The sequence below is a fragment of the Scatophagus argus genome, chromosome 9 (genome assembly GCF_020382885.2).
Source record: "Scatophagus argus isolate fScaArg1 chromosome 9, fScaArg1.pri, whole genome shotgun sequence".
Lineage (NCBI taxonomy): Eukaryota > Metazoa > Chordata > Actinopteri > Scatophagidae > Scatophagus > Scatophagus argus.
The window spans coordinates 11782305-11805067 of record NC_058501.1 but is presented as its reverse complement, the minus strand read 5'-3'; the positions used below and the strand labels follow the sequence as shown (position 1 = coordinate 11805067).

Here is a 22763-nt window from a genome sequence, read left to right as displayed (position 1 = left end):
CACTAAAAAATATGGAGGGGTCACAAACTGTGTGTGTATGTGTGTGTGTGTGTGTTACACAAGCAGGAATGTGTGACGTCATTCACCCAAAACACAGGGGCACATGTACTGTAAATAGCCCCCTCAACCACAAGAAAAACACACCCATACAGTAGTTAAAGCATAGTTATAAGAGGTTTCTCCACTAAATTGTTTATGAGATGCAGGAAACTTTCAAAGCTTAAAGCAGAGTGCTATTACATTTATCTGCCCATGCTGGTTAATCAAAATCAATCAGATATATATGTGTTTTGCATCAAAATATGTTTTAAAAGCATTTCAGGTGCCTGCATGAAACATTTCCCCCCTTGTAAATGCATCCATAAATAACTACACTTCCCCCCATTTGTTTTATTGTATTCTTTCCCCTCTTTTACAATAACCAAACCCATAGGTGGTAGCAGAACAAGAAAACACTCCTCCACATGTCTGCCCTGTTCTGCATTTACACATTTTAAGTGTTTCTTATGTAAAGGTAACACTGTCTTGTAACATGTATTTAAACTGAAAAGTAAAAGGTCTGATGAAAAAAGTAGAATAGATCTAACTTTTGTGCGTGTTGTTGCGTATTTTGACATAATAGAAGCAGAACAAATCGTTTATGAAGTTAACGAAATCTTAACATGGCTAACTGTTATAGGCTATATGAAGTACAGTACAATTTTTCCTCAAGTCCTTAATGAATAAGTGGACTTCTATATGGTAGCCAAGCATGAAACCGAGTAGTCAAATGTGTATTTACGTGTACTTAGGTTTAGTAAATCCACGTAGTTATATTCCACCAGCATCCACATCAAAAACGCACACTTCAGCTGTTTAATTGTATGGAGCTAAAGGAAAATGTTACAATGTTTTGCTGACTCAAGCGAAGCTGAGTCAACTACCTTTTTTTTTTTTTTTTTTTTTTTTAATATGACACAGTATTTAAGGGACAGTTTTGAGCTGAGCAAACTGACGAATATCTGCCTCCATATCGGCTATTTTAAGACGAGACACGGCCAGTCATGTAAGCGACCGTCGCTGTATGATTAATGATACCAGCGTGGATCACAAGTCAGCTAGAGGCTCGGTTGGAGCACTGTACCTTTAAAACCAAACTGTTCCCTGTTTTCAGTCCTAACTGTCGGCCGGTGGCCACGTACGGCTGCGTGCTGCAGCGATTATCTCACGGTCCGGTCGTTAACGGAAACGTTAAACTACTTTCAGCAGTTTACTGTCGCGACGTTAACGACATATCGGCTTCTTTTGACTTTTCTTTTTTTTTTTGTTTTTACTTTTTCTTGACATGGGTGGAGAGGCTAAACTTTTGAATGAAGCTTCCCCGTTGGGACTGTAAAGCGGGAGGAGGGGGCAGTTTGTGGGGTCGTCCAGGCTATCGGATCTGGGATCGGCTCACATTTATAACCAGACAGACGGCGGTTTGTTCGGGGCAGAGCTGAGCTGAACGGTTTCACCGAGAAGGACGCGGACTTTTAAAGTTTTAATTCTTTAACCCGGACCACAGAAAGAGCCGGAAAGTTTGGATAAACAGAAAAGTTTAACCCCGGGTCTGGAGCCCTGTTTCCCGTCAAGTCTTCGAACTGCTGGACTGTAAGCTAATTATTCACTGGAAATATCATTCTTTTTACAGTTATAACTGCTCGTAACCTTACTTTATTGCAATAGACACATAGAGTATCTTCAAAATGGATAAATACGAGGATTTAGGACTGGAGGCGAGTAAGTTTATCGAGGACTTAAACATGTATGAAGCATCCAGAGATGGTTTATTTCGAACCAGGAGGGATGCGGGAAATAACCCCGACTTTGAAGAGACGAGAAAAGTTTTTGCCTCTAAAATGACTAAAATACACATGCAGAAACACCAGGAGGAGATGGCAAAAAACAACCAAGCCGTGAAAATGAATGGGGGGCACAACAGCACATACTACACCAAAGACAGACCGCCCATCAATAGTTACCGACAGCCGGGTGAAGCAGCCGCGAAGCCCCCGATACTCTCTGGCCCTGTGCCGGGCACCGCGGCTGGGAATCAGTACGCACAGTTTGACGGTCAGAAACACCACACAGGCATTCCGTCTGAACTTGCAGCCGGAAGGGCATATGGCTACGGAAACAATTACGATAATAAGGAGCGCGTAGAGCCACATACATACCAGCACACCACCCATACTCCCCCTAGCCCAGGAAACGCGTCTCATAGCGCGCCAGCACAGGCTCGTCACCCCGTCACCCAGCCGGCTGCTTGGGCCCCATGCAGTGAGAGCCAGCCTCCCCCATCTTTGTCTGGGTCTGGAAGCAGCAGTGCATCTCAGCAGCAGCCCCAGCGCCAGTCTGCACCCCCCACTGGCAACAGTGTTCCTCCCCAGCAGAGTCAGGCCGTCACACCGTTTGTAAACCGGAGTTCACCCTCCTCTGCTGGATCAGCCAGGGGATGGACCCAAGAACCCTCTGGCTCCACAAAACCAGACCTCATCCCAGCCCTGCCTCTGAGTGCCTTCACCGGGGGAGCTGACTTGCACATGCAGCAGCCCTCTACACAGTCTGCAGCTCATTACACATCAGCTTCTGTAACTTCGAGACCCACTACCAACCATAATGGTTCCGTGGCAGTTAGCTCATTGCTAACTGCACCCTCTGAAACACCTCGACCCAAAGACCAGGCAGCATCTACTGCCTTTGTCCCTGCCAGTGTCTCCAAAAGCAGCAGTCAGATTCAAGGTCAGAGCCAAATACCGGGCTGTGGACCAGCCACCAGTGCTGAAGCTGAGGTCCCGTGCTCCCCCAAGTCTGTCCAGCTACTCTCCCAGTCTCTTGTTATGCAGCCCCCTGAACAGGGGCCTTCAGCAGCTGAAATAAAGTTGGAGGCCCTCACTAAGCGGCTGGAAAAAGAGATGGATGCCCAACCGAAGGCTGACTACTTTGGTAAGACAGTTTAGACATCTCAGCATCAACAAGGGACGTCTGTCAGTTAGACCACTGCTGTAAAACCCATTGAGTCACAAAGCTGCCCACCCACAGTTCAGACCATAAATCCACTTGATTTTGATTTATACATGCACACACAGTCCCCCATTGTCATCCTTCATCTATGTTTCCATTGTTTGTCTGTTTCTGTTGCTTAATGAGTGCCACCCAATTGTCTTATGTCTTTGTTTTATGGCATTCTTGATGGTCTTTGCTGATGAAATAGCAGAACTTATTAAGCAGACACAGTGGGAGTCCCCTCCTTTTCTTCTGTGGAATGCAGACAGAATAATTTTGTAATTTGTTTCGTGCTGTTTTCCTTTAAATCATTCATTGTCTGCCCCCATGGCAGCTGAAACAAACCGTTAAGCAGTAAAAGAGGCCAATGCCAGAAAGAAGGTTGCCCTCTTATCTCCTCCCAGAGATTTAATGGATTACTACTGAGGCAACGTTGAAATCTAAACTCATTGGTTAGAGCTCCATTATGGCTGTGACTGTGTTAATGTTACTTCCCGTGCTGAGTTTGTTTCACTGACCATGGCATTCACTGCTTTCCAAATGATGTCATTACTACAGACCTGTGCTTGCACATTTCTGATGACTGTGAGCATGCCCTGCATGCTTGTGCAGTTGATGAGCACATACGAATGAAAAGATGGTAATGAGAAACAACGTCTGGTTCTGGCATTTGGGGGCACATTTTTGATGCATGTTTTATCGTGGTGATAGTTCGTTCTTTACTGAGTTTCTTGCGTTCTCTTAATGATTATCTTCAATGTGGAATATTATTACCATGCATGAAAAAAGGAGTCTTGATCTAAGGTTATAATCAATACACAAGGTCACTGTCTGAGAAATAGAGGTAAGCGGGGTCATTGAAGAATCCCCATCATCAGCAGAATAGTATGGTTTCTGTTCCTCATATCACTGCCTGTAGTATGTCAACTGCTCTATTTGGGAAGCACGAGGGCTATCAGGAAACGAGTGGAACATTGAAAAAACACATGCTTTGCAGTGAGATCAGCTGACAAACTTTTGTCCTTGATGCAGATGCAGTAAGTATGTGAGATGAGCTGTATGTTGCTGGGAGTGTGTTCTTTGCAGAAAAGGGGGGTAAACATGTGGTGACCCGGTGTTTGCATCCAAGGCCATTCATGTGAGAGAAAGAGAGCATGAGATGAGTGATATCGTGTTCGAAACTGCAGAGCACGCCCAATACACACAGACACACACAGCCCACCCTTGCTTCTTTGCTGAAGGAATTTCCTGCTGGAATGTCACAATTGTAATTCACAGTGTTCCTCAGCCCCCTGATGTGCTTATGTTGGTGTGTAAGGCAAGATGTTCTGGCATACGTCACTGTCACGACAAGGCTCAGGAATAGCAAAGAGATGTGCGTATTATGGATGTGTGGGAGAGCACAGTGTACAATCACAGTAGTGTAGGTTTTAAAGTCATACAGTATATGTCTATTTTCACACACACATTCCCACATATCCCACACACAGTTCCTGTATGGAGTTTCCCACTAGACTGTGGCTCATCCTCTGAGTCACGCTTTCATGTCAGGAAAAAAACTTGTGTAGGCTAGTTCTCTTCTCAAAACTCAAGTTTCACCGCGGTCGACCTTTATTGTTAACATATGTAAATGCAGACATTTTAAGCACATTTATGCCACATTTGTAGAGCTCATGTGGGTTTTAAGATGTGTTAAGTTAAAGTTGATGTTTGTGAGGGGAATGAACATAATGTGCTTATAAAAGGCTCTGCCAGTGACATGGCGATGTTTAAACGATCCCATGAGTTGTGTCCACTCACAGTGCTGGGATCCATCAAAGTTCCCATCTGTACGCCAAGTGGTGATTGGCATAACTGCAGCTGGAGGTTCTGGGAAAGTGAGTCCAGTGCCAAACGGCTGCACTGGGGGAACATTGAGGAATGTCTGCAGGAAGAGACCAAGGAATTTTAGAAATGAGGTTTTAGGATACAAAAGCTTGGGGAGTCCCAGTCCAGTTTCGAGGTGCCTGCGGTGCAGTTGAATGGATGAGCAGACAAGCAGAGAGATTTAGTGAGATTTTTGTGGGTGCTTCTTTGTCCTTGACCACAAGACTCTGAGAGGATGTGAGATTTATAGACAAGTTCATCGAAGAGGAGAGAAGTGTTGGGACATCCCAGTGTTCTGCCTCCCTCTTCCTCTGACTTTCGCATACACATTCAGTCGAATGTTTAGTGTTGTGTTAAGATGGAGGATTAATTTATCCCATCTGGCTGTCGAGTGGAAACCTTTGTCTTAACTCTTCCCAGGGATTCTTGGCTTCTACTCTGGCATGCTTTTGGAGGCTGACTTTTATGTGTGTGTGGTTGTGTTTGTGTTTGTGTGTGAATGTGATATCCTCTCATTCACATCCATGTGTCTTTTTGGGTATGAATATATGGCCTGCAGCATATGAATGAATTTTATATACTGTGTCATTTGTGGGTGTGGTGTTAGTGTGCGCTGTGGTAAGTTAGAAAATGATGCCATCCTGACACAGCGCTGAGTACATTTCAGTGAATGAGAGTGACATGTACATATTTTTGCTACTTTTTAAAGTTAAATTTATATCATGTGGTGGATATGGTCATAGGTGGAATTTAGTCACATTGCTGGTGAAAAAGATTGTCTTGATTGCTCAGTCTTGCACTGAAAAATCTGACTGCTTGAGGCTTATTGGAGAAATGTTAACAATAAAAAAATCTAAGCTGCCAGCTACAACAAGTAGACTGCACAGTACGCACTGTCCACCAACCTGAGTCAGTTGTATCGCATTAAAGCCATATTTTGCCACAGCGATTGCATGAGAAATAGTTAGCAAGAGAGCAGATGTTGTGTTTAGATACTTTTCAGTTGATGATGTGCATACATTTTCTACCTTTAAAGCTGAGGTTTTATGATGTTATAGATGTGTTATAGATGAAACTGGAACCTGTTTAAGTAGTAATGCTCAGTAGCTGCTCCAAAGCATCATGAGGTTATCATTTCCAGTCAGTAGCACACTGGCCAGCAAGCAGCCCTGTACAGGGAGTCTTTCCTGGGAATCAGCTGAGAAAGGTGAGGGGGGGAGGAGGGGTAAAGTTTTGACTGCATGTTATGCTTCCCCACCCCCCTCTTGAAAAAAGCAGTTAGTCCCCTGAATAATCACACTGTTTTGGAACATGGGACTCTGGCCAAAAGCAGATTTGCAGCGGCCCAAATAGCAAGGAGGTTACTATGCAAATAAGGAATTTTGAGTGCTGAATAGGAAAAGAGAGAATGGACCTCTATTGCATTTGTGTTCTCATGAGGCATACAATTCAGAGCTGTAAAAAATTTAAAGGGAAAATGTCCTTGGCCCAGAATCAGATCCTGAAAATGCACTAGGGATAGACCGATTATCAGCCCAGTGTTCGCTAGTTTTTCAGTTTTTCAGTATCAGCATTTTTTTCTCTGATTGCCACATCCATAACACTTTCTGATTGGTCACATGTCATGAGCGTAGCCTATCAGCACTGAATAATATGAATCTGCAACATAACTATAACTAAAGTTATCAAATAAATTTAGTGGAGTGAACAGTACCGTATTTGCCAAAATGTTGTGCTAATTATCAGAAAATTAAAATACTTAATTAAAATACAAGTATATTAAAACTTTACTTAAGTCCAGTAATAGAACAAACTGTACTTGAATTCCATCACTGAATATACTAAAGTTTGACTCCAAGAATTAAAGTGTTACGTAAATGCATATTGGTTCCAAATATCAGTTATCAGTCTCCTTGATTACTAACAGTTCTTATTGGTATCAGGCTTGAAAAAACAAACAAACAAACATATCTGTCGATCCATAAAAATTGTTCCATTGTTTGCTCTGTGACAGAAATTGTCAGGTTTCACAGAAGAAATGCAGAGAATGTGATTTCAAAGGCCTTCACTCATTAATTTCAGTAGTTTGAGGGCATGACTGCTGGATTGTGTTTTCATGTAAACAAAATAGCTTATATAAAAGCAACATTCTTCTGCTTTCTAATAATATCCCTCTATTGTCTCTAAATCTTCTTTCTAGCTGTAGGGGCCTCTGATGATGTGTCCTCTGCCAGGAGGGACTTTAGTTGAGTTATAAATAGCCCAGCTGTATATTGTATAACTGAAAGTCTATGAAGAGAAACATTTGAAGAAGGTTATTAAATAACAGTGTGTTTTTGGAAGAGGCAGCCATGTGATGTGTGTTGGATACAGTGGAAACAGAAGTTTCTTTGTCGGTGTTTTAGGAGGAGCAGGCCTGAGCTGGGCTTGGCTGGGCCACGCTCTGCTGCTTAGCTCCATTTCTCTGTTGCCAAGGGAGTTTTACTATAAAAATATACTCGCACAAATAACCTCATGCGCACGTCCTCACACTGAAAGAGAAGCTCGGGGGCACTTTCATCTACGGTCAATGCCATCGCCACGTTTGTTAGTGTTACTTTAACTTAATGCTTGATGACTGGATGATCCAGTCATACTGTATCTGATTGATTTAGCAGGTAGCTGACTGCCCATTAGCATCAGCAGTGATGGGGGTTGTCACCTGTCATAGTCCATATGTCAGTTGTTAAATCACGCTGTGTCATGCGGTGCAGGCCCAAAGGGAGAGAGGGAGATTGGCAGGGAAGTGGAGCGATGAAAGATGATTTTTTATTTAATGGCAAGTCTTAGGAGAGCAGTATTTGCATTCCAAGTTGTTATATATTGATCACACAGAAACCCTGCGTTGTTCATGACCCTGCCAAAGTAAAAGGAGAGGTTATATAATAGTGCCTGATATGCTCTCATGTGATTTGTCCTGATCTGATATTTTTCACCGAACACAGGAGATAAAACTACTGCCTTCATGTGTATTTTGGCTTCTTATTATGATTATTTTCTGTAGTTTTTTTTCCCCGCAAATCTCATTTTCTTGGATCAACAGATGGATAAATATGAAGCAGACTCCAGTGTCTTGATATCAAGCTATCATTGACTGTGTGTGTTGTTAGGATAGGGATGTTTTGACATTTTGATTTTTATCAAAGACTTTATTAACAGACTTCTCAGACTCAGAGCCAATTCAAATAAGCAAATAGGGATATATTTCCCCTCTAACTGATACAGCCTGCTAGCTTGCTTCCTGACTTTTGCAAAGAGATTTTTTTTCTTCTGTCTCCATTGTTTTCATCTGGTTTAGTCAGGATCATACCCACAACTCTTTACTCCCCTTTGTCTTGATACAGTTAATGGTATCTATACCCCAGATTTAATATTTGATTGCTGATCCAATGTGTGGCTATAGCAATATAACTGTTGCGTGAATTAAACTGTGCAAATGTGTGTCTTCCTGTAGCTTCTCTGACTTGGTCATATACTGTGTTGTGTTCCAGGAGTCTGCGTGAAGTGCAACAAGGCAGTATATGGAGCAAATCAGGCCTGCCAAGCTATGGGTAGCCTCTACCACGACAGCTGCTTCACCTGCAGCGCCTGTAGTAAGTACACAGGCATACACAGCGTGCCTTCACTAAGTCTTTAGCTGCCATTCAAACACTTTCACCTTCTGTCGATTCACGTGTGAAGTTCATGTCGCCTCCTGACTGAGAGGCCGCCAAAGACCCCGTTCTCTTGAATTCAAAGTGCTACCTTCCTCCTCAGTTATTCACTGGCACACACTTGTTTGGGGATTACTGTCCTGTACTGCTGGTGTTTGGTTTCTGGGTGTGCCAGTCACTCCTCCAGCCCACACAAAGACACACAGAGCAAGACCGCTCTAGTTCAACCACCAGTCAATAAAATAACTTTCAGTATAGATCAATACTTGGCGTGTATGCAGTTCTTGTGTAAACCTTGAGACTGAAAGTCATTGACTTTTGTAACTGCAAATCACTTTTGAAAAATGTAGGTTTTAAGCATCGATATGTAGTCGGTGGTTCTTGAAATGAAACAACAATGGCTTGTCACACTTGATATTAGTTCACTCCAGGGCTTACTTGTTTAAAAATACATACTTACTTCAAAAACTGTATGTGTTCTTTTGGTATTAATTATATGAGAAAGATCTAGTTTTAACCTTTATGACACAATAAATTTAAAGAAACTACCATGTGTGTTAAATTATATTACAAATTACATAGGACAAGTCAGATAGAGTTTTCACCGCTCAAAAGTGAGCTTTCTAATCTATTCATCTATTCATGTGTTGGGTTGTTTTTTCACTGGCCTTACTCATTCAGCTCTGCACTGGCAAGGTATGTGCTTTTACCCTGTCAGTTCAGAAAATTTACCCAACCAATTACTGGTACAGCCATTTATCAGTTGCGGTTCGTCACCCTGGCTCTATGTGTCACCTGTGGCCTCCTGGCCGGATAGCAACGCACTCCCTCGTCAAAGTATGACCTGGCTCTCTGCTCCAACCAATTAAAATCTCTGTCCTAGTTATCAGATGGTGGGTATGTGGAGTGTTTGTGGCTTTTACTCACATCCATTACTCCGCATCACCTCTGACCTTGCTAGTTCTGCCCCCAAATGTATGATTAACATCCATGTGTTTTCTTGTACCCTCTATCCTGTGTGTTTATACATATAGGTGAGGACAAGAAGATAATAAAGAAGAGATACATTGTGACTCAGAGTGAAGCTGATGTCTGAAGTGTGTGTGTGTGTGTGTGTGTGGGGGGGGGGGGGGGTGGTCAGTTTACACGCCACATACCTCTCATAGCTCACTCCATGTGAGGGCATAAGTGTTGTGCTCATTGTGAGAGGCCCCAGGGTAAAGCATCTCAGCTGGGGAGGAATGCAGGCACAGGGCCCCTCTGCAGGTCTGGCTCCAGGAGGGCACTGGGTGTTGTTATGTCAGTTGGACGCAATCAGATGGGAGTTACGTGCGGGACAGGGAGACCATTCAGTGGGACCGCACCACCCACCACAAACAGCCAGCACATAGGGGCACACTGATTGATTCATACACGTGCACATGTATCCATGCATGCACCCACACAGTAAACAGCACGATGCAGTCAAATATAAAGTGCCTTTATATTCGGTATCCCTTCTCATCTTCCTCCAGAATCTGAATGTCAAGACAGCTGTCACGTTTACTGGGTTGCATAACAATTTTTATGACCATGAACTTCCTCCCATGCCCTCAGTCCACGAGTTCTCCCAAGGTGACTGGGCGGCAGGAGAACATTCCTGGTGGCCAGGAGAGCTCAGGCCGTATGTTTGGGATGCAGCACTTTGTTCGTGGGGGGGCTTCCCTTCAGGCTAATCATTCAGTGTTTACAAACAGTTTATGGTTCAACCCAGTTCCAGTTGGAGATTAGACTCAAGACTGTAATCAAGGGAACTGGTTTACAGAGCAGTCAACTTCAGCTTTGTCTAATATTTTTTCTTATATGTTACTATGTAGGTTGAAATGACTTCACGACTCTATGACCCTTCCCAGTGACTATACTAAGTGTATTTTTTAAGACTAAGAGGGCAACAGTGTAAGATGTGATTTCAGTTTGTTAGGAACAGTAGTACACAGACGTCCTCTGACATTGATAATATCAGCTCTCCTATCCCAGCCTGTCGTCAGGCTTTGGAGAATACATTCAAGGATTTGATTGGTCCTGAATCCACTGGTATGTTAACATCTGGTGGGTAGATTGTCAGGGCCTCAACTGAATGTTCCAGGTGTTGTCCACAGTCAGAGAAATACATTCAGACCACCAAAAAGATTTCTTGCAAATGAAGAAATGTTTCTTCTTTGTCTAATCAACATGCAAAGATATCTGTTAGCAGGGTAGGAAGTGACTTCAGGGAACACTGACTTTCCAGAGTAAACAGTCCTCAAATGTGAGATGTCTTCCAAAAGAGACACAGCTCTTTTGCTGAGATGTCTCGTTTAAGTAATTCGCTCACAGGAAAGAACAGGGTTGAGGCTTGATTAGGAAGTCAGGGCAGGGTCATTGTGAATTTCTTATTTTCTGAATGGGATTACATAAGGGAATTCATAGAAGGTTTTAATTAGAAAATGGCCTTGTGTTTTGTTCTGTCCCTCAGGTATTTTACATTTTTATGAAAGTGCAATAGTCACTGTTTTTTCTGGTACTTTTCAAATAGTCAGCCCTGACTCCTGACTTTAATTAAGCTCTTATCTTTCTGCAAAGCTCAGAGCCTTCCCACTCTGGAAAAAAAGAGAGGAATGTGAAGAAGAGGAATGGCCCGTATCTCACTTTCATCCCCTTCATCCTTCCCTCCTTTAGGGACACAGTCCAAAGACTGTCAGTAATTACACAAGGTCAGATCCACACCTTGGTCCCCGTCGAAATGACTGGTCTCCTTCTGAGACAGCTATTACGTGAGCCTTGGCCAGACCTTAGTTGATGCATGACCATAATAATGGTCATGCTAATAAAGTAAGATAATGTAATTGTGATTAATTGGTTCAGAGAATTTCATGTAAAATTGAAAGAACAGGATAAATGCTCTAATTTATTCCTTTTTTCTGTTTATTTGTTGAATTTTCTTGCTGGATTTGACCCTTTCACACAGTCAAACTACTACTTAATCCACTGATTTTAAGACAGCAGTAATGGCTTTGCTAGAGTGTAGTAAGGTCAAAATCTTTGTCTGAGCTCTTGTTCTCCCCTACTGGACTAAAATTTCTTTACACTGATCTATGGGTAGATTCTAGGACTGAAATATGAAAAAGACATCTATCATAGCAAATGTAAATTATAGTCCTGTGAAAAATCATCTGACAAAAAATTTAGGGATGAAATAACCAGATAGGAATGTCTTATTTTCAGCAAATACATCAAATTAAATACCTGACACAAAGTGCTTCGTCACATGGGTGCAAAAACCATCGTCAGTAATTTGTGAGGTTGTTCTTGATGGCCGAATGTACCCAGAGATAACAGCTGACATCGTATCATCTCACATAATAAATGTCTAATACAGCAATCTGCCAAAATCATTTTTAAAATGCGGGCTAGTTGTTGACTTGACTTGTTGACGTATTTAAAATGTCCTGCACCGAGTTAGGCCTATGATTGCAGTTCTTCTCTGTCTGAAACTGTGCACTTCAAACTGGCCGTGTGAGACTGATACAACTAATCAGGTAAACAAAGCTCGAGATGCAGCATGGGAGATAAATAAGACTCCTGTTCACCAAGGTTAACCCCTGCTGTCCCCTCCCTCACCTTCCCACTCAGAAAATGTGTGGAATGTTCCCTCTTCCTGTGGGACCTGGACAGGAATAGCTATGTGAAGTGTGCAAAGAGGTTTTGGTGTGTGTGTGTGCGCGCGCATGTGTGTGTGCACTGCTAAAAGAAGCCAGATTCAAACCATACAAGTAAAGCACACAGACAGACTGTCAGAAAGCACAGGCAGCATGTGGAGAGACACCAGTAAGGAACAAAGAAGAAGAATAGCAGGTCATTGTGGGTCTTGGCCTGTGGTTGTCATGAACCATGTGCTTGTCAATCTTGTCATGAGCAGAGTATTTTGTTTGTCACACTTGTTTAGTAATAGGATTGAATCACCATTTTTACCACGTCTTTGATCCAGATTTGTTTCTTGTCTTATTGAAGCCAACTCTGTGTCCCCAGCAATATTATATTAAGACACCAGCACATCATAAATCTGTTGTCTGATTTATCTGCCTGGGATTCAGCAGGATATAATGAATATTGCAAGAGGGTCCATTACCTTCGAATGGGTGTAATTAATCATCGCGGTCTTCATGCATTAGTCCTCTATTTTCTGAGACTGAATTCATGGCTTTGCAGGTTTCCGCGAAGACATTTTAACATTTTGTCATTGACCTACCTTTTTTCTTCTGCTTTAATCTACTTGTTGTCATTCAGTAGTAAAAAAAATAAAAACAGCTTTTCTTCTCAGAGGCAGTTTTTCTTTGTTTTTTTTTTGTTTTTTTTGCTCAAATGAAATGATGCAAATAAATTTCTGCATCTGTTTGCTTCCTGCAGGTCGAAGGCTGAGAGGGAAGGCGTTCTACTATGTCGGAGGGAAGGTTTTCTGTGAAGAGGACTTTCTGGTGAGCCATCAATACATGATCAATATCTTACCTCAACTGCAACCTGTGTTGTGACAACAAATTTCTCTGTATTTATGATTAACAAGCACTTATCATGTTTTTTTCCTCAAGTCTGCTTGACACACTTGTATAGCCTATAATCTGTCAGCTTTCAGCTTAAATACAAAATATCAGTTAGAGACTTTGACCTTGTAGCCCAGTTTTTAGCAACTAATGCATCCAGTTCCTATCAGCTTCCTCCCTTGGGTGGGACTGGAAGGAGGTCAGTAACTGGAGAAGCTGCTTTGCTATGGTTTATAGGATGGAGGGAGGTCAAGCCATTGACACCAGTGTAGAATGACTGTGAGTACTTTGCAAAAGTGAAAAACTTGCCATGGGACGTACATTAACCACACATGAAGCCCACTGAAATTTGTTGTGGTTTCCAGCACACATTGTGCATGTTCCATTTTCACAGAAAATCCACCCTTTTTCTTTGCTTCAATTCTTTTCCAAACTCATCCTTGTATTCACCCAGTAAGTAGCTCGGTGCCTGTTTACCCCAGGAGCGCTGTCTTTATGATACCGCGTCTAATTTCCTTTTCACCAAAACATCTTAGTTGCTCAATTAAAATCAAAATTTATACTGACTTAAAATTGCTTTGACTGTGCTCCATTTGTGTACTGTTATGTCTGCTCTTTTGCCAGGCCTGTTGGCGTGGCTTCTCCTCACCAACACTGCTTATGTATAATAACACACGATAAAGCTGAATTGACTGATTCAAATACTGTATGAGTTAAGTGCCAATCTCAGGAACACACACTACACCGTGGTGAATTGAAAAGGCTCTCTAAAAATGTGTTCTGTAGTCGAAGCAATTAAAATGCAAAGTGTGCTTTATGATTTTAATGAAGTTACAGACTGTAGACTGTTCTCAGAGATTGAAAGGAGTGATTTTACACAGCTTTGGGGGACGGGGTCAGTACAGCTACACATGTGGTACTGTATGGGCTACACTGAATTGTGCCTGGGAGATATTGTGCTTTAGCCTGGGAGTCAGAGATTTCAGTCAGCCATTAAATAACCAAATTCCAATGACGTCACTGTCGTCTTTTCTCTGTCTGTTGAAGTACTCCGGTTTCCAGCAGTCTGCAGACAAGTGCAACGCATGTGGTCATCTGATCATGGACATGGTGAGTGTCTGTTACTTGTCTCCAGTTGTGTGTATTTTTAGTGTGTTTGTGTGTGTGGCTCTGAGCCAGGTGATCTCAGCAGAAACTTAGAGTTACTTCACCATAAATGAGCTTTCTGTGGGAACATCTGGATAAAGACTCAGGAGGAAGCGGTGGCTCTGCATGTCTCTCTCTCTCTCTTATTCTCTCACACACACTCACACACACACAGGCAGAGGAGATGATCATGCCAGGAAGTGACACATGTTCTCTGGTCAGCAGTAAGAGGTGGAAGAGATGCCTTTGTTTTTATTATGCTGCCCTGACCGCCACATCTGCACATTGAACATGCTGTATCTCTCAGCACTTAATCTCTGTCTCGCTTTATTTTGTATCTTGTGAATCTTAAGCACAAGCTTCTGATGTAAAATGCAACATATTGTCTCCCTCTGTATCAAATTTGCCAGACAAGACTTTGTATGCTATGCTGACATCTTTTTTTGATAGGTGTGATTACTTGTTATATATTATCCTGAGTATTGTGGGTGGGCTTATTGTGAGCTTTATCCTACTCTCAGCTGCTGTTACGACCCGACACACCCACAGGGATCATAACAAATTCATCTAATTGAAAGGCAAAGATTTTTTAAGAGCACTGGGTATTTAAAATTTATTTTATACAAATAGTCAGGTAATGTGAAACAAAGCAGTAGAACAATGAAATACAGTGTTGATGTCCTAATATTCTTCACTCCCTCTTTGTAGATCCTTCAGGCCCTCGGGAAGTCATACCACCCCGGCTGTTTCCGCTGTGTCATCTGTAATGAGAGCCTTGACGGAGTGCCCTTCACCGTGGACACTGAAAATAAGATCTACTGTCTCAAAGACTACCACAGGTGAGAGGCACCTGCTACGCAGTATTTCAAAGGAACAAGACTGGAGGACTTGGATTTATCTTTGTTCAATTAGTTTAGCATGACAATGGAAAATAAGTGTAGGTATCATATTCTAAGTTAAATGACAGCACAGTCTCTTGACTTTCCCTCGTTACTGCCAGATCTGGGCGAGAAGGGTCAGCCGAGTCTCTGCCTGCCACGTGTAGCAGACACATGAGAAGTGTAGTCAGGGATGAAAGGAGAGGAAGGGGGAGGGAGAAAAGATCACTGTCCAGTCAGAGGGGTGAAGACTGGCAAACTCAACAGTAGCATGCTCTGTGAGGACAGAAAGAGAGAGAGCTTAAAAACTTAAAAATCAATACTCTAGTAAAAGTTTTCAACAGCAGAACCTGTAGCGCCTCAGCAGTTCCAGCATTTCTTCCTCCTGCTGGGACAGCATGTGGAGCGCAGCCAGGCACATGGCCGATCACTGTCTGGCAGCTCCCGCATGTTCTCAATGCTGATTAAATCAGAAAAACATTATTGTGTGTACAGTATGTGTTTGAATTTAGCCACAGTCATGCCCATCCACACTAAGAGGCCCTTTGTTATTTCCTCAGACATCCAGGTGCCAGCCATGTGTGTGGAAATCATGAATTCATTTAGCTTTTTTGTTTTTCCTACTCCTTTTTGGATTAGGAGAATCACATGTGTGACGGGAGAGTCAGAACATCTGCAAACCTCACTCAAATCAGGGTCTTGAATCTTGTCTTTGGGGGGGAGAGGGAGGAGGCTTCTGGGTTTTAAAGGTTGGGAGAAGGACATCAGATATGAACTGTGATGTTTATAGTCTTTGAATAGAGGGAATGTTAATTCAGGTCATTGATGACCTGAGTTCAGGGAATTCAGTTCACTTATTTGAGTGCAGTACAAACGGATCTATTCAAACTTGTTTTGTCTTTGTGCATCTCAGGGTCTTGGCGCCTAAATGTGCAGCCTGTAACCAGCCCATCCTGCCCTCAGAGGTGAGTTATCATTCAGTTTGATTTGGGATTGGGTCATGCTGAAATGTTATTTCTCCATAGTAACATATTTTGGCAAAATACTCATATCATGGTCTTGTGGTTCATTCATCACAAACTTCCAAAATCTGTCACAGATTGACACCTCGCTTTTTGTGATGTGTTACAAGCAGTATGTGTTAGTTAAAAAAAGATTTATTCGTGAGTTGATAGTAAAGAGATAGCAGAAGTCAGGGGATAGAGAGATGAGGGATGACATTTACTGTCATAGCCCCATTTTAACTGCAAGGTCACTGCAAGAAGTGAATGAGCTTCATTACATGTAGAAGTTGCTGACCTTTACCTGTGGACCTTTGACCACTAAGAGCTCATCAGATTATAAATTCTTCTCTGCTCATATTAATTCAGTTATGACCCAGACACAGATCATAGCTGAGCAAGCAGCAGATTGTTCAACATTGCCATATTTCCCAGCAGACTGTTGGTCAGAACAGTGTGATGCCTAATATCTCTAGGCTTCCATTTGATGTGGTGTCGAGGAAGAGCAGACTGGATAGTAGGGAGAGGGTCGCTTCAGACACAGACAGGACACACTAGCAAAAACAAAGAAATGTTCAAACTTAGAGTTGAGTTTGGTGGAATGTCTCCTGCCCTCCCCTTTGAATGAGGCTGGTATTTAGAGGAGAGGTAGCATGCACTGTGTGTGTGTGTGTGAGAGAGAGAGAGAGTGTACTGGGTTGGAGGGGTTTAGTCTGTCTTGTGCAATTATGTAAACTGTTGCACGGATGTTCGCTCTCAGGTTGATCCTGTGACCAGAGAAAGTTGATTGAAAAACAAAACAAAACGCAGCCGTCTCTGTGGGCTTTAATACTCAGAGGGACAGAGGGCACAAACAAGATGAGAGACAGGATCTTTCTCCAGACTTGTACATAATTTGCTACAATCTTTAACTCATAGCAACTATATTTTGTGTTTGTATCTGTGGATGCCAGGATGGTTTGTTGGTCCTGTTTTTCAAGTATGACTTCATGTTTTTTACTGGTAAATTCAAAAAAATGTGAAAGAACTTCACTGACAGTGTAGCTTAAAAAGTACAATGGACAAACCCTTAAGCTCCCAGGCTGTAATACAGAGTAGTAGTTTCAAGTACAGGCTAGTCACATCTTGGCTTACATCAATGTCCACGTGCTTTTCATCGATCTTTTGAAGCTTTTGTCAGGCTCAACAGAATATGGCAGTCGAGAGTTTTCAGGGAAAATTGGCTTCAGTTGCATTTGTCTGTCTGAATTTTTTTTCCAGGGGTCTGATGAAACCATTCGAGTTGTATCCATGGACAAAGACTATCATGTGGAATGCTATCACTGCGAGGTGGGTTAAAGGACATCACATTTCTCTGTTATAAATGTGAAAATGAAGCTTTGCATTTGAAGATATGCATGTTTTAATGGCTCTGAGCCAGGAATGCTCTGAATTGCTAATCAGGAGAAATCATTATGAGTAGATCCCCAATCTTAATTACAGTCTAGGGGGTAATTATATATTGCTTAGGAGAGAAGGTATGCAACACCTCATCATCCCTATCTCCTCATTTACTCAAGTGCCTCATTTTTCCCTTGCCAAAGGCTGATTGACAGCTGCTGTTCTTTTCCTTAATGCAAATAAAAATCAGTGGGCTGTGAGGAGCAGCTCCCTGTTTGCTCCTTTTTTCTGATGATCTTTCAAACAATTTAAAGAGCAGCAGCTTTACATTAGAATTGAAACAGATTTTTTTCTTTGAAAGTGGAAGCCATAAGGTTTTATCTTTACAGATTTGAAATTTTGCTAATAACGTGAAATCTTTTTGTGAATGTAGACATGTACTTGTTCCAAATCCTGTATTTCTGTATTCACCTTTTGGATATGAGGTGAATACAGGGCAGACAGCAGACCAATTATCCTGTATTCTTAGCTCATGTAACCTTTCAGCGGAGGTGTCTCATACTTGTCCTCCTTTTGGTTATCCAGGAATGTAAGATGGAGCTGAACGACGAGGAGGGTCACCGATGCTACCCTCTGAATGGCCACCTTCTCTGCCACTCCTGCCACCTGAAGAACATCGAGCCGGGCTGCTCCGCTTCCATCAGCGCCTCCTCCTACTAACACGGGTGGAGGGAGACGCCTGGTGGACATAAATAGGAACTGCCAAAGAGTGACTGACAGTGGGAGTGGAGAGGCACAATTCTTGTTGTAGAGGATTGATTAATGTGTCAAATCATACTGTGGTTTGATGTGTATTTTCACAGGGATGTTGAGGAAATTTTGATTATGCCTAAAGACGTTTTGACGCACTAAGCATTGTAAAATACCAAAGCCTTACTTTGAATGCAGTGAAGCTTTGCATCACATGAACTGCATACTAACTTGGTAGAAGTGCTGCCATATGATTTCTTTTAAATGTGTACATCAGTTGCATTGGCTGTGTAAATATCTGCTGGTCAACTGCACTTTCACACTTCTGCTGTGAAATTCAAAAACTGATCTGTAAATCATCTGTCTGAAGGCTCTAAAAAGAATAGAGGCTTTTTACAGAATGTGCTGAGTGCCTGTTGTTCCTCCACATCACTTTCTACATGCAATAATAACAGCTGATGTATTTACATAGGAGAACATTATTTTAAAAGGTCAAAGCATCACAGTAATTTCTTCCTTTTCCATTTTTAATCACTTACAACTGTATAGAAAGTGCTCATTTTCTTCTCGAAGTGGTTATGAGAGCCCACATGAAACTGTTGATATGCAATACATGATAAATGATTTTTGAACACAACCATTCCATAGATATAGTGCCATTATCCTTGAGGTTGCCATCCCTTTGTGCACTTACAGCTTACCATTTCACTCTTACATGCCTTTTCTTGTCTTGTTAAGTCAGGTTATACTGTTCTGTAATAGATAAACAGCCAATACTTGTTACATGCAGTCTGCTCTAAGCACTAGAGATAGATTTGTGAGTTCTCTTATGTACCTATGAAGAAGTTAGCATTAGGCCTGTAGGTCTATGTGTTGTGTTACATTTGCAACCATTATACTGTATATTTAAATCAAAAGATATATTGTAGGCCAATACTCGTTTACTTTTGTTTAATTTTGACTTGTATGCAAGCCCCTTAAATACTAATTTGATTTGCAGTGGGAAGTACAGTTTCGATTGCCAACTTAGCCATCCGTATGTAATTCATGTCTCGAGTTGACTAACTTAATAATTGTTGCTTTTTATTTGAGGTCCTTATTTCATATCCAACTGTAGTTATGACGAAGAGCAAACATATACATGTGTTGTATGATTGTTGTCAAGAAAATATTTAATAAATGTATTGCAATAGGCCAAACTTCTCATTTTTTTCCAGTAAAAAGGATGCAGAGATTATCACATTAGCAGCGCTCATCTTAACAGGAATGGTTACTGAGGTTGAGTGCTGCCCCTCGTAAAGCATTGTAACTTCCAGAAACGCAAACACTGGAGAAAAAAAGCTAACAATACTTTTAACCTATAAATACTAAGAAAGATCAAGTAAAGATAATATGTTCACAAGTTAAACCAAGCCAGTCAGGAGTCGAACCCAGAATCAAGAAGTGTTAACAACTGCACGCACAGGTATAAAACCAGTCAAAAAGTGCTAACTTGTGATGATCACATGCTGGAAAAAAAAAAACAATAACTAAGAAACAAACACATTATCATTATCCCTGGAAAGAAAACTTGCTAAACTTGAAATAGAGTAAGAAAGAAATGAACACAAACGACAAAAAATGAGCCACATGTTCTTCTTTAAAGTAATTTAAACTTTTGAAAAGTGGGTAGTGATGCCTTTCTGTCAAAACATACTGATTTTTAGATATATAGGCACTGTGGCAGGTTCAGAGCTAATGGTCTGAAATAACAAGAAAATTACTTTAAAATTAAAAAAAGAAAAAAAAAAACCATGTAGCCTGCAATGCGCTAATTAGCCAGGAGGTGTCGGGGTCGGACGCTGATCAAACAAAGTACCAACATCATTACCAACTGGCCTTGCAGGATGTCAGATTAACTAATGTGTCCAGGGGCGTCATGTAAGCCAAAACTGTGTGTGTGTGTGTATATATGTGTGGAGGCGGGGGGATTGAGTGTGTGCAATAAATACCTGAACATACTGGTAGATCAGCATTATCAGTGAGTGTCTCTCTGACACAAAAAAGCAAAAACTCAGCACAGACTGGAAGTGGTGGACATTGCCAGAACACAAACACAACCTGGAAGTCAAAGCTATCTGAGAAGACAGCATCAGATGATACACAGCCATGTTAGCACAGAAGTTTAATTAGGGTTGTTATGACCTTCATTACCATTATCATTATCATTGCCATGCTACTCTGTCTGTGTTCTCTGTTCTGCGGGAACATGCCTGATGACGTTTCTGCTTTTGATTAACCAACCAGGCACACAATGATAAAACATAAACTCACTCAGTCAGTCATTTTTCATATATTACTTTAACATCAAAACATGGCAAAAATAATGCTGGTTCTGCATATGGAACTATGGAATGAAACAGGCTAGCAGTGTGAGCCTCCAAGTGGAAGGAGCATCAATCAGCTGCTGCATAGGATCCAATGTAAAGTGCAAACAGACAGTTTCTAACCTTCTCTAATTCACGCATATTTGACGCTACACACACACATTTGCACACACACACACACACACTATGGTCTGTGAGCTAGAAGAAGGAATATGAGACGTGCACCTCAGCTAAAATCTCTGTGAAATTGTCTATCTGAGCCAGGAGTCACAAAGTAGTTACCATCACTGTGGCAACCTTTGTTTACAGCTGGGGACACACACCTGAATAAAATGAGCTGATTAATTTTATTGATAAATAGTTCAATAATTTTTAAAATCATAACTGTAAAGACATCCATCCATTTTCTATACCGCTTATACGTCAAGGTCGCAGGTGGGCTGGAGCCTCTCCCAGCTGACTACGGGGGAGAGGCGGGGTACACCCTGGACTGGTCGCCAGTCAATCGCAGGGCTGACACACAAGATCAGACAACCACACACTCTCACACTCACACCTAGGGGCAATGTAGAGTAGCCAATTAACCGGTACCCGGAGAAAACCCACGCAGGCACAGGGAGAACATGCAAACTCCACATAGAAGGGCACAGACCGGGATTCAAACATGGAACCCTCTTGCTATGAGGCGACAGTGCTAACCACTGCAACTGTAAAGACATGAAGTCATAAAAGTCACATAAAAAAATCAGCAATGCAGAGTCAGCATTGCCTTTGTGAAATAGACTAGGCAAAATGGGAACTGACCATAACACTGTCCCATGTGTTTTGTGTTTTCAGCTACTGGATCACTGCTGGGAAATCACTGACTAGGCTGTAGATGATATTGTAACACAGTTTAGGTGCTTCAGCTTAGCATGTAGGAATGTAGAAAGTGTGTACAGAGTCAAGGCCCCACTGTGTCTATGACAGGTGTGGGCTTTGTCTTTGGCACTTTGTTTGTCAGGTCAAATACAGTATGTTATGTTCTGAGCTTTTACATTCACAAAAGACCCTCACTCTGCAGAGCACACACACACACACACACACACACACAGTGTGGCCAATGAACAGCCAGATGACTTCATCTGTTCCGGGTGGATGCGTTGGTTTTATGCTTGCTTCGGATACAAACATTTGCCGGGTTGTGAATAGCAGTCCACTGTGCAGCCAGTTACTCTTTGAAGATATGTACTTCCTGTTCATAACATTTGTAACACTTTAAATTAAATTTTTTCTCAGAGAGGTTAAAATCCTGTATTGTGTCTGCATCATTTTCAGCTACTAGACTGTTACAGTACTCAAAAGGGAAATCAGTGAGACTGGATAACCATAAGTAGTGTAAAACAATTACCTTTTCCAGTTTATTTAATCCGGTCCAGCATACCTCACCCTGCACGCTCTGGACATGTTTCAACACATTTAGGTAGATCTTTGATAAACTGAAGCTTGTATGCCTGGAGGCATTTCTGTATTCTTGCACATACATCAGAGCCAGGCCTCATTTTGTCAGGATGTTTCAATAATTTATGTTCATTGTTGGATAGTCCAGAGAGCTATTAGGCTGATGATCAAGATATGGAGTTAATATTATAATCTCAAAATATAAATAAATAGATTTTTAAATCATAGCTGTAATGGAGATTGAGAGTTGAATTCAAGTGCTATGTTTGGGTCAAGAAATCAGTGCAGTTGTTAGTCTTCAGTTGCACAACATGATGCTAGCTGTTTTGGTACAGTGAGTTGTGTTACAGGATGTTGCACACGTTTTGTTTCTTTTGTGTATGCGGGGAAAACAAGCTCCTTTGACTGATGCCGGTGAGAGAAGCAGTGCTTCTGGGAGTCAGCAGTTAAATATTCACATTTCTGTGCACTTTGTGTAAATATAAAGCTACTCAGAATCATTGTGTTTATATTTTCAGTAGTCTTCAGACTTAATCGTTGGGAAGAGGATGGCTCTCATAATGGGCAAAATCAAACAGTCATGGTCTGAATTATTATCGAAGCGTATTTCACGTACAAAGGGGCTCCTTTCCTCACCGATAACTAAAATTACACCCACTACCAT

General features: G+C 41.7%; 1 protein-coding gene across 1 annotated transcript; it reads left to right on the top strand.

Moving 5' to 3' along the window:
* The first annotated feature begins 999 nt into the window (after nt 1-999).
* LOC124065024 (LIM domain-containing protein 1-like) lies at nt 1000-19487 on the top strand. Its single transcript, XM_046400029.1, has 8 exons — nt 1000-2964; nt 8421-8522; nt 13008-13075; nt 14186-14248; nt 14993-15123; nt 16076-16127; nt 17424-17492; nt 18129-19487. Exons 1-8 carry the CDS (start codon nt 1725-1727, stop codon nt 18261-18263), a joined length of 1860 nt encoding a protein of 619 aa, XP_046255985.1. The 5' UTR covers nt 1000-1724; the 3' UTR covers nt 18264-19487.
* The last annotated feature ends 3276 nt before the right edge of the window (nt 19488-22763 follow it).

What these genes read in the sequence shown, in the direction of transcription:
- LOC124065024 (XM_046400029.1), top strand. Translation starts at nt 1,725, where the DNA reads ATGGATAAATACGAGGATTTAGGACTGGAGGCGAGTAAGTTTATCGAG. An exon ending in ACCGAAGGCTGACTACTTTG is followed by an intron (nt 2,965 to 8,420) that starts GTAAGACAGTTT and finishes GTTGTGTTCCAG; the next exon opens with GAGTCTGCGTGAAGTGCAAC. An exon ending in GTCATCTGATCATGGACATG is followed by an intron (nt 14,249 to 14,992) that starts GTGAGTGTCTGT and finishes CCCTCTTTGTAG; the next exon opens with ATCCTTCAGGCCCTCGGGAA.